This window comes from Myodes glareolus, chromosome X (assembly GCF_982192425.1).
Source record: "Myodes glareolus chromosome X, mMyoGla1.1, whole genome shotgun sequence".
Lineage (NCBI taxonomy): Eukaryota > Metazoa > Chordata > Mammalia > Rodentia > Cricetidae > Myodes > Myodes glareolus.
This window is the reverse complement of record NC_142053.1, coordinates 55,251,542-55,266,459: the sequence shown is the minus strand read 5'-3', so window position 1 is coordinate 55,266,459 and position 14,918 is coordinate 55,251,542. Positions and strand designations below refer to the sequence as shown.

Here is a 14,918-nt window from a genome sequence, read left to right as displayed (position 1 = left end):
CCACTCCCTGGTAAATAAGCACTCAACCATGTGAGTCTGTGGGGGCCATTTTTACTCATACCACCACATTTGACTCCCTGGCTCTTATTGACTTAAAGCTATATATATCATAATACAAAAATGCATTCTACTACCACCCGGCTCTGTCCAACTTCAAAAGTCACTATATTCCATCACAGTCTCAATACTGTCCAAAAGTTTAAAGTCTCGTCTGAGATTCATGACAATCTCTTAACTATCAACCCATAAAATAAAAATAAAAAGGTCAATCACACAGTTCCAACATACACTGATACAGAATGTACATTACCATTTCAAAAGGGAAGAAAGGAAGCATAGTAAGAAAATACTGGACCAAAGCAAGACTGAAAATCAGCTGGGCAAACTCCAAACTCTGGATCTCCATGTCTGATGTCAAAATGCTCTTCAGATCTCCAACTCCTTTCCACTTTGTTGACTGCAGCACATTTCTCTCTCGGGCTGGATCCACACCCAATCTGCAACTTTTCTTGGCAGATATCTTATGACTCTGGCATCTGTAACATCTTGGAGTCTCCAGTGAAATCCAGGCATTACTTTCACAGTTTCACACAGTGGCCTCTCTATGTCACCATACAAGGACACCTTAACACATGCCTGGCCTCAGCAGCTTTACTTAGCCTCAAAGGGATAATTCACAACCCGTTTTTGTATCATTGACTCTAAAGCCAGAACTCATTTCGGGCTAGGTGCCAAGTTGTACTGCTTGATGGGGTGGCTTGAATCAGGCCTCCTGTTCATAGACATTTGCCTCAGCCTTTGATGTTGATGGCTTCCTTTACTGCTTAAGCTTTTCTTTACTTCTTTTTCACAAGTTTAAGCTTAGATGGATGCAGTTTTGCTCTGAGGTCACCACTCCTTTTATTCCATTTAGCATCAGGCTTTTCTTAAACTTTTTATCTCCTTGAGCCCTGAACTTTTTGTTCTGTTGCACTTCCTGGTCCTTCTTTTCTCCTCAAACTGTACATTTTATATTTTTTCTTGCTCAGCTTGCTTCTTTTCTTTATATATCTGAATAAGAGGGGCCACTAGCAATATGACATAGTCAATATTTGGCAGTCTTGAAATCTCTGCTAGTATCATTAATCTAAAACTGTTCAATTTAGCCTCAGGCAGATTTTTAAGACTCAGGCAAAAACAGCTACATTCTTTGCCAAAATGTTGCAAGAATGGTCTCTAGGCCACTTACTAATATCCTTCCCATCTGAAACTTCTTGAGCTGGGTTCAAATCACCTTTAGCACTATCATCACTATTCCTGCTAAGATAGCCCATTAAGCCCTACTTAAAGCATCCAACCCCTTTTCTTCTCTCCTCCCTCCCTTCCTCCCTCCCTCCTTCCTTCCTTCCTTTCTTTCATTTCTTTTCTTTTTCTTTCTTTTTTTTCTTTTTTTGGTTTTTCGAGATAGGGATTCTCTGTAGCTTTGGAACCTGTCCTGGAACTAGCTCTTGCTGACCAGGCTGGCCTCGAACTCAGAGATCTGCCTGCCTCTGCCTCTCGAGTGCTGGGATTAAAGGTGTGCGCCACCACTACCTGGCCCCCCTTTTCCTTTCTTGAAAGATGTGTTTATTTTTATTGCAAATGCAATGTTCATAATAAAAATAAATAGATGAATATTGTTACTATGTTTATTTTTATTATGAATAGTGTTCTGTCTACATGTATGCCTGCAAGCCAGAGGAGGTTGCCAGATCTCATTATAGATGGTTGTGAGCCACTGTGTGGTTGCTGGGAATTGAACTCAGGACCTCTGGAAGGACAGCCAGTGCTCTTCAACACTAAGCCATCTCTCCAGCACCCAACCCCTTTTCTAGTTCAGAGGCTTCCATATTCTACCAACAAGCAGCCTGCTACAGCAATGCCCCAGTCCCTGGTACCAAGTTATATCATAGTCACTTTTCTATTACTGTGAAGAGACACAATGACCACAACAACCTCCCCTTTTTTTCTTTGGGGCCTGTCCTGGAACTTGCTCCGTAAACCAGGCTGACCTCGATCTCAGAGATTTGCCTGCCTCTGCCTCCTGAGTGCTGGGATTAAAGGAGTGCGCTATCACCACCCAACATGACCACAACAGGTCTTAGCTGGCTTACAGTTTGGGGAGTTTAGCCCCATTATTCTCATGGTGGGAAGCATGGCAGCAGACATGGAATGCATGGTGCTGGAGAAGTAGATGAGAGCTACATCCTGATCCAAAGGCAGACGGAGATACTGAGTTTAACATGAACTTTTGAAACCTCAAAGCTCCCTACACTTCCTCCAACAATGCCACACATCTTAATCCTTTCAAATAGTGCCACTCCATGGTGAGTAAGCATTCAAATATATGAGTCCGTGAGTTCCATTCTTATTCAAACCACCACACCAGATGAAAGAACTATTCTAAAAGTTGTTTGAACTGTTTCAGTGAAAAAGGATGGACTAAATGTATTTTATGCTTCCTATTTTCTTAAGTAAATTGCAAAAATACTTATCATTTTGATTATTCAAAATCAACATGGAAATAGATCCATTATTATTTATGTTATAGCATAGTTTTATCCTGTGGTGTATCTGCCCCCTTTACTGATGGACTATCACCTGGTTCTTCACATTGTTACATCTATTCACATATCATCTATTCCTGACACATATTTCTGTATATTTCTTCTATACTTCCCTGGTTATAATCTGAGAAAGCAAGTAACAAGTTTGTTAAAAATTTATATGCAATAAAAATATCTAATAGCCGGGTAGTGGTCACACATGCCTTTAATCCCAGCACTCAGGGAGGCAGAGGCAGGCAGATCTCTGAGTTTGAGGCCAGCCTGGTCTATAAGAACCAGGACAGCCAGAGATATATGGAGAGGCCTTGTCTTGAAAATAACCAGAAAAAAAGAATCTAAACTCTGCTTAAGAGCCTGAATGTGAGCATCACACATGTGTAAAACACATCTAATTAGTTAGAGTAGGTGCATAGAGGCATTTTCCTTGGGTTTTGGTTGTCTTCCAAAGGATTGGACTCACTAACCATTCCAAATACCAATAAGTATGTTATTAATTGTGTTTTGTTTTAACTTGAGTAATATTTTTTTTTTAACAGACTTGATTCACTTTTATTTTTCTTGTATAAAAACCCTTATGTGGTGGCCACAGCTGGAGCCTGGGTCCTCTGAACAGAGACTCTGGTGCGGGTTTTCACTAGGTGGTCAGTGAATTCCTGATATGGAGACTTGGTGAGCACAGTCTCTTTCCAGAGGTCAGGGGTCAGGAAGCTGTAGGTCTTAGAGATGGCATCAAAGGTGGCCTTGGCAAAGTTGCCCAGGGTGGCAGTGCAGCCCCTGGCTGATGTGTAGCAGTCATCAATGCCGGCCATCATCAGTAGCTTCTTGGGCACAGGAGCGGAGACTATGCCAATGCCTCTGGGGGCAGGGATGAAACGCACCGGCACAGAACCACAGCGGCCTGCCACTTTGAAAGGCACAGTGTGGGGCTTGCCAATCTTGTTCCCCAGTAGCCTCTCGGCACAAGGACAATGGAAAGTTTGGCCAAGATGATGGCCCCTCGGATGGCAGTGGCTACCTCCTTGGAGCATTTAACACCAAGACCTACATGACCATTGTAGTCCCCAATAGCGACGAAAGCCTTGAACCTGGTCCGCTGGCCTGCCCTAGTCTGCTTCTGCACGGGCATGATCTTCAGAACCTCATCCTTTAGGGATGCTCCCAGGAAAAAGTCAATGATCTCGGACTCTTAATGGGCAGGGAGAACAGGTAGATCTCCTCTAGGGACTTGATTTTCATGTCCTTAACCAGGCAGCCCAGCTTGGTGACGGGAATCCACTCCTTGTCTTCAGCTTTACCTCCGCTAGCCCCGCTGCCTCGGCCACGGCCTCGGCCCCTCAGACCGCTACCGAATCCTCGGCGGAAGCCGCCACGGCCTCCTAATCCTGGGCCCCCGGGGTCCTCCGGGCCCTCCTGCTGCACCGGCGTCATCCGCCATTGGTGTTTTCCAGAAGAAGAAGAAGCTTGAGTAATAATTTTTTGGTTTGTATTAAGCAGGACGCAATTGCAAAAATACTTTCTATAGAAAGCTCTAAGAAAAAAAAATAAGGGCTAGAAGATAGTTCAGTGGTTAAAAGCACTTGGTATTGTATAGGACCTGGTTTGGTTCTCAGCACCTATATGGATGGATCATAACCTTCTGTGATTCCAGTTCCAGAGGATCCAGCACCCTCTTCTGGCCTCCATGGGCACTAGGCATGCATGTGGTACACAGATATACATGCAGGCAAAAAGCTCATACACATAAAATAAAAACAAGTGAGCTGGGCAATGTTGGCGCACACCTTTAATCCCAGCACTCAGGAGGCAGAAACAGGTGGATCTCTGTGAGTTCAAGGCCAGCCTGGTCTACAGAGGGAGTTCCAGGACAGGCTCCAAAGCTACAGAAAAACACTGCCTTGAAAAGAGAAGAAAGAAGAGGCTTAAAAAAATTCACACTACCATTGATTATCTGAACACTAAAAGGGATATTCATAGTTTTTGCTTTTAAAAAATCTCTAAAAAGCAAATGTTGGGCTAATATTGTCTTTTCCCCAGAGACCTTCCTATCTCCTTTCTATCTCCATCTGTTTTATTGAATAGAGCCCTTTGAGAATAACTATCAGTGTTTACTTGAAATAGAGGTAGGCACTAGTCTTGCGAACATCACTTCCCAGTATACAGTTATGTAAAGTCTGCTGACTTCACTTGTGTTTACTCTGAGCATTAATTTTTCCAGTGCTCATAATTTTCACTATGCTTATTTGGCTAAATTTTGCTAATTTAATGTCCCCTTCCTGCACTGTGTATTACCTGTTATGATGATGGACCTGTAATATGCAAGAATGTATATGCTAGTAGGTCTTTGACTAAACACTAACTTCTGATTTTGCTAACAGTATAAGCTGATCTTTAGATCATTAATTCTTTTTCACTCTTACCTGTGTCAAGATTGGTACTGTATTGTGGTTCCATGGACATCAGGAATTCTGTATGCTGTCTTCTTTCTTTCTACCTATAGGTCCCAGTCATGCAGGGAGCAGGCATTCAAGCAGCGAGCATGCAAGGTGGAAACCAACCTGGTGGCTTTAGTCCTGGACAGAGCCAAGTCACACCCCAGGATCATGAGAAGGTAAGCAACACTTCTCACTGCCTCCCCATGCACAAATCTAGTATTTTTGATCTTTTTACAGTTACCATGAAGATCCTGGATCTTCAAAGTTCCTTTGGATGCAATGTTTACTCCAACTTAGGACTCTAATGATCTTGACTGAGCATTTTGGGGACCTGAACCTTAAGTTTTTAAGTGAATATAATTGACAACTTATTTTACATTTCAGACTAATCTATAAATGTTAATTGTTTTTCTGTGCAAGCCAAACTGACCTAAAAGTCCAAGCTCCTCTCTGCCTCCCCTTTCTACCGATACTTAAACAAAATAGCAGATTCACCACAAGTATATTTTTCTGTTGTTATACTTGGCTATTGTTGGGAGCTTGTGTCTGATAGGAAGGATTAAACTTGTGAAACGAGAAACTCAAAACAGTGCTCACAGATATCATCTTAGTATGCAGGAACTTTGAGTTCCTGGAGCATCTCTTTGCACCATCTAATCTTAGGTATTTTCATTTATTCTTGTGCTTCACTGTGCCTTTTCTCACCATTTTCTTTATTTTGGCTTGCTATGTGTGTGTGTGTGTGTGTGTGTGTGTGTGTGTGTGTGAGAGAGAGAGAGAGAGAGAGAGAGAGAGAGAGAGAGAGAGAGAGAGAGAAATCTCTCTTTTCCCAGTTTGCTACATAGCCTCTGACAGTAGTTTTTTGGACAGAAGCTGGTGGTACTTTTTTGGTTTTTTGGTTTTGGTTTTCTGACACATTATTGAAACTCAAAACCTTGCTCTCGTTTGCACAGGCTGCTTTGATTATGCAGGTCCTTCAACTCACTGCAGACCAGATTGCCATGCTGCCTCCTGAGCAGAGGCAGAGTATCTTAATCTTAAAGGAACAGATACAGAAATCCACTGGGGCACCTTGAAAGGTGAGTTCACTGAATGGTACCTGAGTAGAACTAGGTCCTTCTGTATTTGAAGTGCATAACTTTAACCTTTAACAATGTAATGTTCTCTGAGGCCCTGATCTTCACTTTTGGGGATAGAGTAAGGCTGTAGAATATTTGTTTAGTTGTTGAATTATTTTCAGCCTTTGCTGATGATGAAATTAATATAGGGTCAATTTCCTAAAATTAATAAGACAGGAAGAAATATAGGAAGTTAATGGTAGGGCTGGCAAGATGGCTCAGCAGGTGGATGTACTTGCTGCCAACTCTTATGAACTAAGTTTGATCTACAGAACTCACATGGGAGAAAAGAAAGCCAACTCTCCTCAATCTGTCCTCTGACCTCTACACACACAGTAGCAGTGTGCACCCATAGTAGATCAATGTAAGTGATAGGAAGGAAGGTAGGCAGGCAAAGGTGAAAGGCCATGCTTCCTGAATCTCATTCCCCAGCAGAACCTATCAAAAAAGTTTGGTATGGATCGTTCCATGATTAGTCGTTTTATTCCAAACCATTCCTTCAACATGGAGGAAATAAAAGTATTTCAATAAAATGTTACTCTAATGTTTGGTTTGGAATGTGTGTCTATGTGTGTCCAGGTCTCATATAGCCCAGGCTAGCCTTGAACTCCTTGTGTAGCTGATGATGACCTTGAACTTTCAGTCTTCCTGCTACCACTTTCCATTGTGCTAAGATGACAGGCATGCAGCACGGTACTCACTCTGTTTTTGAGATACTGGAGATCAAACTTGGGATTCATATATTCAAAGCATTCACTATGCCAGCCGAGCTATGTCCCAGCCCTTGTAAGGACTATTTTGATGGTTGACTATTACAAACCATCCAAAGTAGTAGATGTCCCTGTCAGCACCAGTTTCTTTACATTTTAAAGATGAGTGTATAGTAACATTATCTTTCTTGTTCATCCATCATGTAAGAAGAATCTTAAGTGCACTTTCCTCATAAATAACCATATGACCAAACTTGCTATATAAATATTGTTTTGTTTTTCAAAACTCCCATCTTTGTATTTCATAAACAATTCTGTTCTCTGAAAGCAATTTTACTTTCATATTGTCCTAATACCTGTTGGAATGTCTTCTTTGGAATTTTTACATTTTAACCTCACATGTCTTAGAATTCTCATGCACAGGCTTACATATAACTGTGAACTCATTTATGATAATTAGCAGTCTTACTTACTATACTGTAGTCTGTATTTGTAGTGCTTTCAAAACTTCCAAAATGCGAATATGCACCGTGTCTACTGAGACTTTAAATGACTATACCAAACCTGGGAGTGATTGTAGATGATTGGAAACTAGATTTTTAATATATTGTACTTTACCTTTTTTCCATATATCCCAAACATCTTATTTTCTTCATTAAAAATATGGACTATAATCATAGTAATTTACTATTATAAATTATGTCTGAAAAGGCATTCTCTGCAGTTTTAGAAAATTACTGGTTTTAGAGTGTGAAGATAGAAGTATTCCTGAAAGTTCTTTCATTGTGTACTCTTAATTGTATCTCTTTTGCCTTGAATACTGACCTCAGGGCAAGATTCTACGGGGTTTTAATTTTAATCTTTGAAGCAATCATAGTTTGATAAGAAGTTGGGAAAATAATACCAAGGACCTTGTAGCCTTCACACAGTTTCCCTCGGTGATTGCATCTTACATTTTTGCTTTATAGTACAAAGCCAGGCAGTTGTCCTTACTATGTTACTGTGAACTAGACTACAAACTGTATTCAGTTTTTACAACTGAGTAATTTATTCTAGTAGATGTGAAGCCACAACTGTAATTTTATGTGTACAAACTCTATTTATGCATGTTGTGGCTGAAGCATTGGCCTTTCATCCTAAATTTAGAGTTTTGGTTGCCTTTTCCCATCACAATGTTATTTCTCACTATTAGAGATAAGTAGCTCTTGGAATGGAGAGGTAGCTCAGTTCCTAAAGTGCTTGCTACCCAAGCACAAACATGAGCACCCAAGTTCAAACCCCAGAACCCACCTGAGAAATTGGGTGTGGTGGCACACACTCGTAATCTTATTTGGGGAGGTGGAGACAGGATGATCCTTGGAGCCTGCTGACCAGCTAGCCTGACCTAATTAGTGAGCCCCAGGTCCCAGTGAGACACCCAGTCTCAAATCCGTGTTAAATGGCCAATCCTAAGGATTTACACTTGAGGTTGGTTTGAACTTCTTGCAATCATGTGCACACATATACATATGAGAAAGAGAAAGGAAGGTAGTTGTGAAATAGGGGAATCTTGTCTGCCTCTACTATATTTGTCAGTTTCTGTAGGCATTTTATGTTGACACACATTTGAAAGTAGTATGCCACTGTCATTCAGTGCTTAGAGATCAGAGATGCTCCTGAACATCCCATAATGATGCACAGGGCATCTTTCTCTTTTTGAGAGAGCACTTTGACTGAAAAATTCCGTGTAATGCTAAGGCTGAGACACCCTGCTACAAAGGACAATGGGGAGACAGGACACAGGCAATCAATGGCTGTTTGATCTTCAGCACCTCCTCCCTTCTCTCAGTTCAGCTTTGTTGTTCTTTTTTATGAGGGTAGCTGTTTTTTCTTGGCTTTTAGAAAAAAGAAGTTCACTTACAATGACTTTCTCCAAATTTTTTCTTACAGGTTCTGAAAAATACCTGGCAACAAATCTGGAAATTGTAATTCCTTAACATTGCTGAAATGTTGAAAACAAGGTGACTTCGGCATCCTAACCCCTGATGATTCACATTGGTGCCAGGTGGAGGACTCACATGACCATTTCTCCAAACAAAAGCAGTTCATTTTGTTGTCTTAGTTTGTATGTTTTCTGTGACGTTAAATAAACTCTGAACACAATTTTAGCATACCGAAAATTTATATATATATATATATATATATATATATATATATATATATAAAACCCTTTTGCTTTTAAGAAGCTAAACGCAAAGGTAAAAGCTTAGTTATGTTTTCTACTCTTACTGCAGCATTGTCCTTTCATCTTATATTGCCATAGCTCTATTCTTACGTTAGCGTAAACATGTATTCTTCTTAATGATACTTGAGTATTTCTTGGAAGCAATGTCTTCAGGAACTTTGTTGAGTTTGCTTTTAGCAAGGTAATAAGACTTTGCCCTTTGCCGGGCAGTGGTGGCACACACCTTTAATCCCAGCACTCGGGAGGCAGAGGCAGGCGGATCTCTGAGTTGGAGGCCAGCCTGGTCTACAAGAGCTAGTTCCAGGACAGGTTCCAAAGCTACAGAGAAACCCTGTCTCAAAAAACTAAAAAAAAAAGACTTTGCCCTTTGAAAACTTTCTAGGGTCTCTGAGTTTTCTGGGAGAAAAAAAGCAAGTGTTTAAAACTATAAAATAGCCAGAAGGCCATCAAGCAAAGAGCATACCACAGTAATGTGTTTGGTTTAAGAAAATTCAATTATCAAAATGTATTGTTTGGTCAGTAGCAGGTCTGAACATACACCGTTCTGAGTTAAGATAAAGATTGGTTTGGCACTGGTTGGAGTGTGTGTCAACAACCAGAGAGACTGTTGTAGAGCTCTTCTGTCTAGGTAGCCAACTTTACAAGTTTACAAAGCCACTGGTTTTCCACATGTTGAAATTTAATAGGAAAATCAAGTGAGAAAATATATTTTATCCCATTTTTTAGAAAATTGCAAAGCTTTCAGCCCTACCCGCTAACTAAATTCATTCCAAGAACTTAAAACAGAAAACCCTAAAACTTTTACATTTTCAAGTCTTTTAAGAGGACCAAGTATAGAACACGGGAAGACCCTGTTATGGTTGCCTGTTTTTTTCTAAGTACTACCTACTTGGAAGGTTATTAGTGCCATTAGCTTGTGCAAACCAACAGACCACCATGTCTTCTGTTCTCCCATAGTGCCATTAAGGAGGAGCATGGTTTCTTTCCACCAGGTTAACCTCAAGACATTTGAAGAGTTGCCTTAATAATTAGTAAAGTTTACTAGAACTAATTGTGAGCTTATTTATATTCTCAGAACCCTACCCTCTGTGTTAGGATTATGGGCAGGTGAATTGAAATCATTACTAGGCACATAAAGCATAATGCATTGCTTACATGCCAAACAAAAGAATGCAAAGATATTAAAATTGAGGGTTTTCTCCATATATTTACAATGAAAATTTGCTGGATATGTCATCAAGAAAAGTGCAAAACAGCAAGCACTCCCTGCCTATTCCACTTACACCAGGTTCAACTTGGATATTAATTATGCATGTAGCTTCTTGTTTTCATCACCTTCTGTGCCTCCTACATAAATAATAAATCAATGTGATGATTTTAGCAGCTGTTATGACTTATAAGCACCAATATATTTAGACACAGAGACCATGAGAAAAGTATTTCTAGTTAGGAACTTGGGTTTTACACAAGCAATTCCCAATCAAGATCACTGAGGCTGAAGTTATTTCATAAGCAGTTGTCTAGTAGAAACCGTATCCTGGAAATCCTAGTGTGCATTTTCCCAAGGCCTCATTAAACTTAATGTGGTTAGCAGACATTCAAGTGAATAAATTGACATGTACAGTGGCATCCCAATTCATCCCTATGGAAGCACTCATCAGTGCTTTTACTGGTATAATTAGTACAGTTAGCTACCCCAAGTTCAGGACCTGTCTGTTATGTTCAGACTAGTGACTGAAAAATGATCCTGCTAATCTTTCAAGCTATAGCTTCCTAAGTAGTAGGAAATGTAAATTTGTTCACTCTTGGTAGAAAATAAGTGGTCTAGATTCAATGTGCTAAATCTGGGAATTCAACAGTCTGAGTACAATGAAGTGTGGGGTTTTTCGCCCTTTGAGGAGGCTGGGGCTTCTTGTAATTCACCATGACTAACATCCCAGAGCCAGTGTGGTTATTGTCCTGGTTGACAGGAAAAATAGACATTTAGTGAATGATTCCTCAGTAAATAAGACCTGGAAAATAGTCAAAATTATAAAATCTTTATTTTTATATACGAGACATTAAAAAACTCGTTTAACAAAAATAGTAGAGAGCTGCTGCTGAATTAAGTTATTCCATGATGTAGGCCGGGCCTTCCCAGTTAATTCAAACAATACAAAATGGCAGTATAGGCTTCTAATTATAATTCAAATTTGATTGGTTAATATACTTCAGATGGAAATTCTAGGGAAAGTAAGCAAAATTGTTCAATAAGCAAAGATGAAACTTTCAGTTTTTCTTGACAAAACAAAGTATAAACTGTTGGTCACACTGGATAAGACTGTGTTTAACAATGTACCTAGTAAGTATGATATGGGAGTGGGAATCTTGGTAATTTTATGTTGTTTATTTATGATTATTGTTTTGTCATGGAGTCAATAAATATTTTAAAAGTCACCCTACTTAGAAATCTTTTGTGAAGGGAAATTGGGAGGGGAGATTATGAACCAAGTTCAGAAATCAACCAAGACACCAGGGGTTAAATTGTGCAAGTATCGACCAGCAAAGCTCAGCTGAAGTCGGGTTTCCCAGGATTTACAATTATCCCACAAAACCCAATTCATGTGCTTTGAAATTATTGTGGCTTATGCAGCTCTCGGGTTGGCAAAGCTCAAGTATGGTGAAGTTGAATGCAAGCTTTTAAAAGGAGGGAGTGAAGTCCTTGTGAGACCCAGTATTATCTAGTAGCTGACCGCAAGGTGGGAAAGTGTGGGCTACTGTGCTGCTTTCTGTAATTCAGAAAGTTTCTTTGTTGAAGTAGAATTGAACCTTCCTAGGATCGAGACTTGAGTATCGCTGACAGCGTTTGCGCAGGCTCTTCGCCAAAGTCCGAGGGCCACATAAGAAAACCCCCACTACAGACCTGTAGGAATAAAGCAACAGTAATTACTCGGATGCAGTGAAAGCTTTTAGTGGAAATGGAGAACACCCTCTGCTACTCCCAGCAATGTTGAGCCTGTGTGTGACTGGGTCCATCATCATTCTGTCCTTTGCTGGGGTGCACATGGCCCCACCATTCTCTGAGGAGCTATTAGTAATGGTTGCTGAGGGAAAGAGTCATTTTCACCATTTTCTTCAGTCCTGTAACTACTGGAAACTTGTTAATGCTGGAAGCAGTCCTAATTAAACTTACTAGGTCACCAAAAAAGGGAGGAAAAGAACCCATGAAAGTGGAAGAGGGATGAGTATCAGCAGGCATGGGAGGGCACAAGATAGGAGGTAAATAGGATTGGAATTCAAGTGATCGGCCCTAAAACCACACATAAAGTTAACATTAAACTGAGCAGGTGGTGTTTATATAAATTATTTCAGGAAAATATATTTCCCCATATATATTTTATATATATTTATATATATGAGGCCGTGAATTTGAGGTGGAAGGAATTGGGGGAGGAAATAATGTACTTACTCTAACTCCAAAAATAAAAATATTCAAAATACATTATATACATGTATGAAAATATAATGAAGCTGGGTGGTGGTGGCACACGCCTTTAATCCCAGCACTTGGGAGGCAGAGACAGGCAGATCTCTGTGAGTTCGAGGCCAGCCTGGTTTACGAGAGCTAGTTCTGGGACAGGATCTAAAGCTACAGAGAAACCCTGTCTCGAAAAACCAAAAAAAGGGAAAAAAATATAATGAAACCCATTGTATATAATTAATATGTTCTGATAAAAAAACTTAAATTCAGTTGTTGAAATCCTCCTTCAAAGAAAATTTTTTCTTAACATTTTGTTTCCAAGTCCTAAGTATGCTCTCAGCCTTCCCCCATTTTATTGAGACACGAGATGGTGTGCAATGCTGCTGTTAAATGTTAGGCTTTGGGACAGGGGCAGGAGAAAAGGACAGGAGAAATTGAGAGGACATGATCAGGGAGAGATCTGGTTTGCCTTTCGTGCTAAGTGAAGAGACCTCAACCCAGATGATAAAACCAAAATGACCTACCAAGATAATGCAAGATTTTTTTCTAAAGACGTGTCAAACAAGAATGTTAGTTAAATTGATGAGCTGTGCTTACTCAGGGCTAGAGTGTCACCCTGAGTTTTGCCATAGAGGCTTCCCTATCTCATACTTCACAAAAGCACCTGACAACTTCGTACACAAAAGAACAACACTTAAGAAAAGTAAAGAAACTTTTATTCATTTTTTTACTCCCCTGAATTTTAAGCTTTGTTTCATTATTAAATCATGTAAAGTATACCCTTTGGGGAATGTAAACCCAAAGACAGGATTATACATTGTCATTGTGAAGGTACGTAGATGCAACTCTCTTAAGAAGCCTTTGTCCATGTCTTGGGATTGTATACTGTCCTTGTCCTATGGATTCTCTGTTTAAATACTTAAACTCATGAACTTGCTTCATTTTGGTTGGTCTTCAAATTCTTTTTTGCCAAATAATCAAGGCTTTGGCTTTTCCTGAATGGAGGTCCCTAAGGGTTGAGCTATCTCAGCTACTGCAGGCAGAACCAGTCTGCCTGTCCAGCTCTGACATCCCACCTATGTCACTATGTCATCTCTTTCTCTTTAGAGAATTGGAATACAAATAGAACCTACCTTGCAGGGTTGTTCTGAGAATTACAAACATGAAATAGATGGAAAAGTGCCTGTCCCGCAGCAAGTGCATATGAGCTAAGTGCTATATAAACAAGCTTTTGTGAACTTATCCCCACCCCAAACTTTACTGTGCCTTTGAAGGAGGTATTCTGCCAAAGCCAACCTTCCTAATTATGCTGTGGATATAAACTTCTCTTTTTAAGTCTAATTATGGCATAGTACATGTACCATAAAATGCACCCTTTGAACTGTACAATTAATGCTTTTTAGTGTAACCACAAAGTTAATACGCAACCATCATCACTAATTCCATCCCCCTCATCTACATTAGAACTCACTGGCTTCCTCCCAGCTGTACCATCCTGCCCTACACAATCACTGATCTAATTTCTCTACATACAGACTCATACCGCAAGTGACTTTTTCTTTCTAATAATGTTCATTTTTTAAAAAAATTATACATGTGGGGGTAACATGTGCATGTATAATATATGTGCCTGCAGAATCCCCAACATGGTATCAGATTCCCTGGAGCTGGAGTTACAGGAAGTTGTGAACCACCTTTTATGAGCAATGGGAACTGAACTCAGGTCCTCTGGAAGAACAGCAAACACTCTTCACCATAGAGGTGTATCCCCAACCCCTCTGGTTTCTCTTGTTCAGCTTAGTGTCTTCAAAGTTAATCCACGGTATTGCATGTGTCAGTACTTCTCTCCTCATTATAGATAAATAAAACTCCAACCTCTACATACAGCACATCTGGTGATAGGAAGTTGGGATGAAGTTGGGATGTTTTCACTTTGGGCTATTATAAATAATGCTGCTATGTACATGCAATATAGTTAGAGTCCTTATTCTCCAGTCCCTGGCTATTGTTTGAATGTAATTGCCCCCGTAGTGTCACTTTTAGGAGGTGTGGCTTTGTTCGACTGGGTATGGCCTTGTTGGAGGAATTGTCCACTGTGAGGGCGAACTTTGAGGTTTCCTATGCTCAGGATTCCGCCAAGTGTCTCAGTTGACTTCCTGTTGCCTGCAAGATGTAGGACTCTCGGCTACTCCTCCAGCACCACTTCCGCCCACATGCTACCATGCTCCCCAAGATGATGATAATGGACTGAACCTCTGAAAGTGTAAGTCAGAGTTGCTGTGGTCATGGTGTCTCTTCACAGCAATAAAACCCTAAGTAAGACAACTATATATAAAGATGTGTGTGTATACATGTATTTGTGTATATACATACATATATGTGTATATAT

At 40.2% G+C, this 14,918-nt stretch overlaps 2 protein-coding genes and 1 pseudogene across 4 annotated transcripts in view; 1 reads left to right on the top strand and 2 right to left on the bottom strand.

Annotated features, from left to right (window-relative positions):
• The window catches only part of Cstf2 (cleavage stimulation factor subunit 2), a 40,751-nt gene extending 29,246 nt beyond the window's left edge, over window positions 1-11,505 (top strand). For all 3 annotated transcript variants that reach the window (XM_085684893.2, XM_085684892.2, XM_085684894.2), the window contains 3 exons: window positions 5,083-5,193; window positions 5,971-6,096; window positions 8,775-11,505. In XM_085684893.2, the coding sequence (XP_085541019.1) occupies window positions 5,083-5,193; window positions 5,971-6,093 (234 nt within the window). In that variant the 3' untranslated portion in view covers window positions 6,094-6,096; window positions 8,775-11,505. The remainder of the gene's footprint in view (window positions 1-5,082; window positions 5,194-5,970; window positions 6,097-8,774) is intronic.
• Window positions 3,113-4,020, bottom strand: LOC125389350 (small ribosomal subunit protein uS5 pseudogene; annotated as a pseudogene).
• Window positions 11,088-14,918, bottom strand: part of Nox1 (NADPH oxidase 1) — a 25,803-nt gene continuing 21,972 nt past the window's right edge. Inside the window, exon 13 of the mRNA XM_048417919.3 lies at window positions 11,088-11,971. Coding sequence (XP_048273876.3) covers window positions 11,845-11,971 — 127 coding nt within the window. The 3' untranslated portion in view covers window positions 11,088-11,844. The remainder of the gene's footprint in view (window positions 11,972-14,918) is intronic.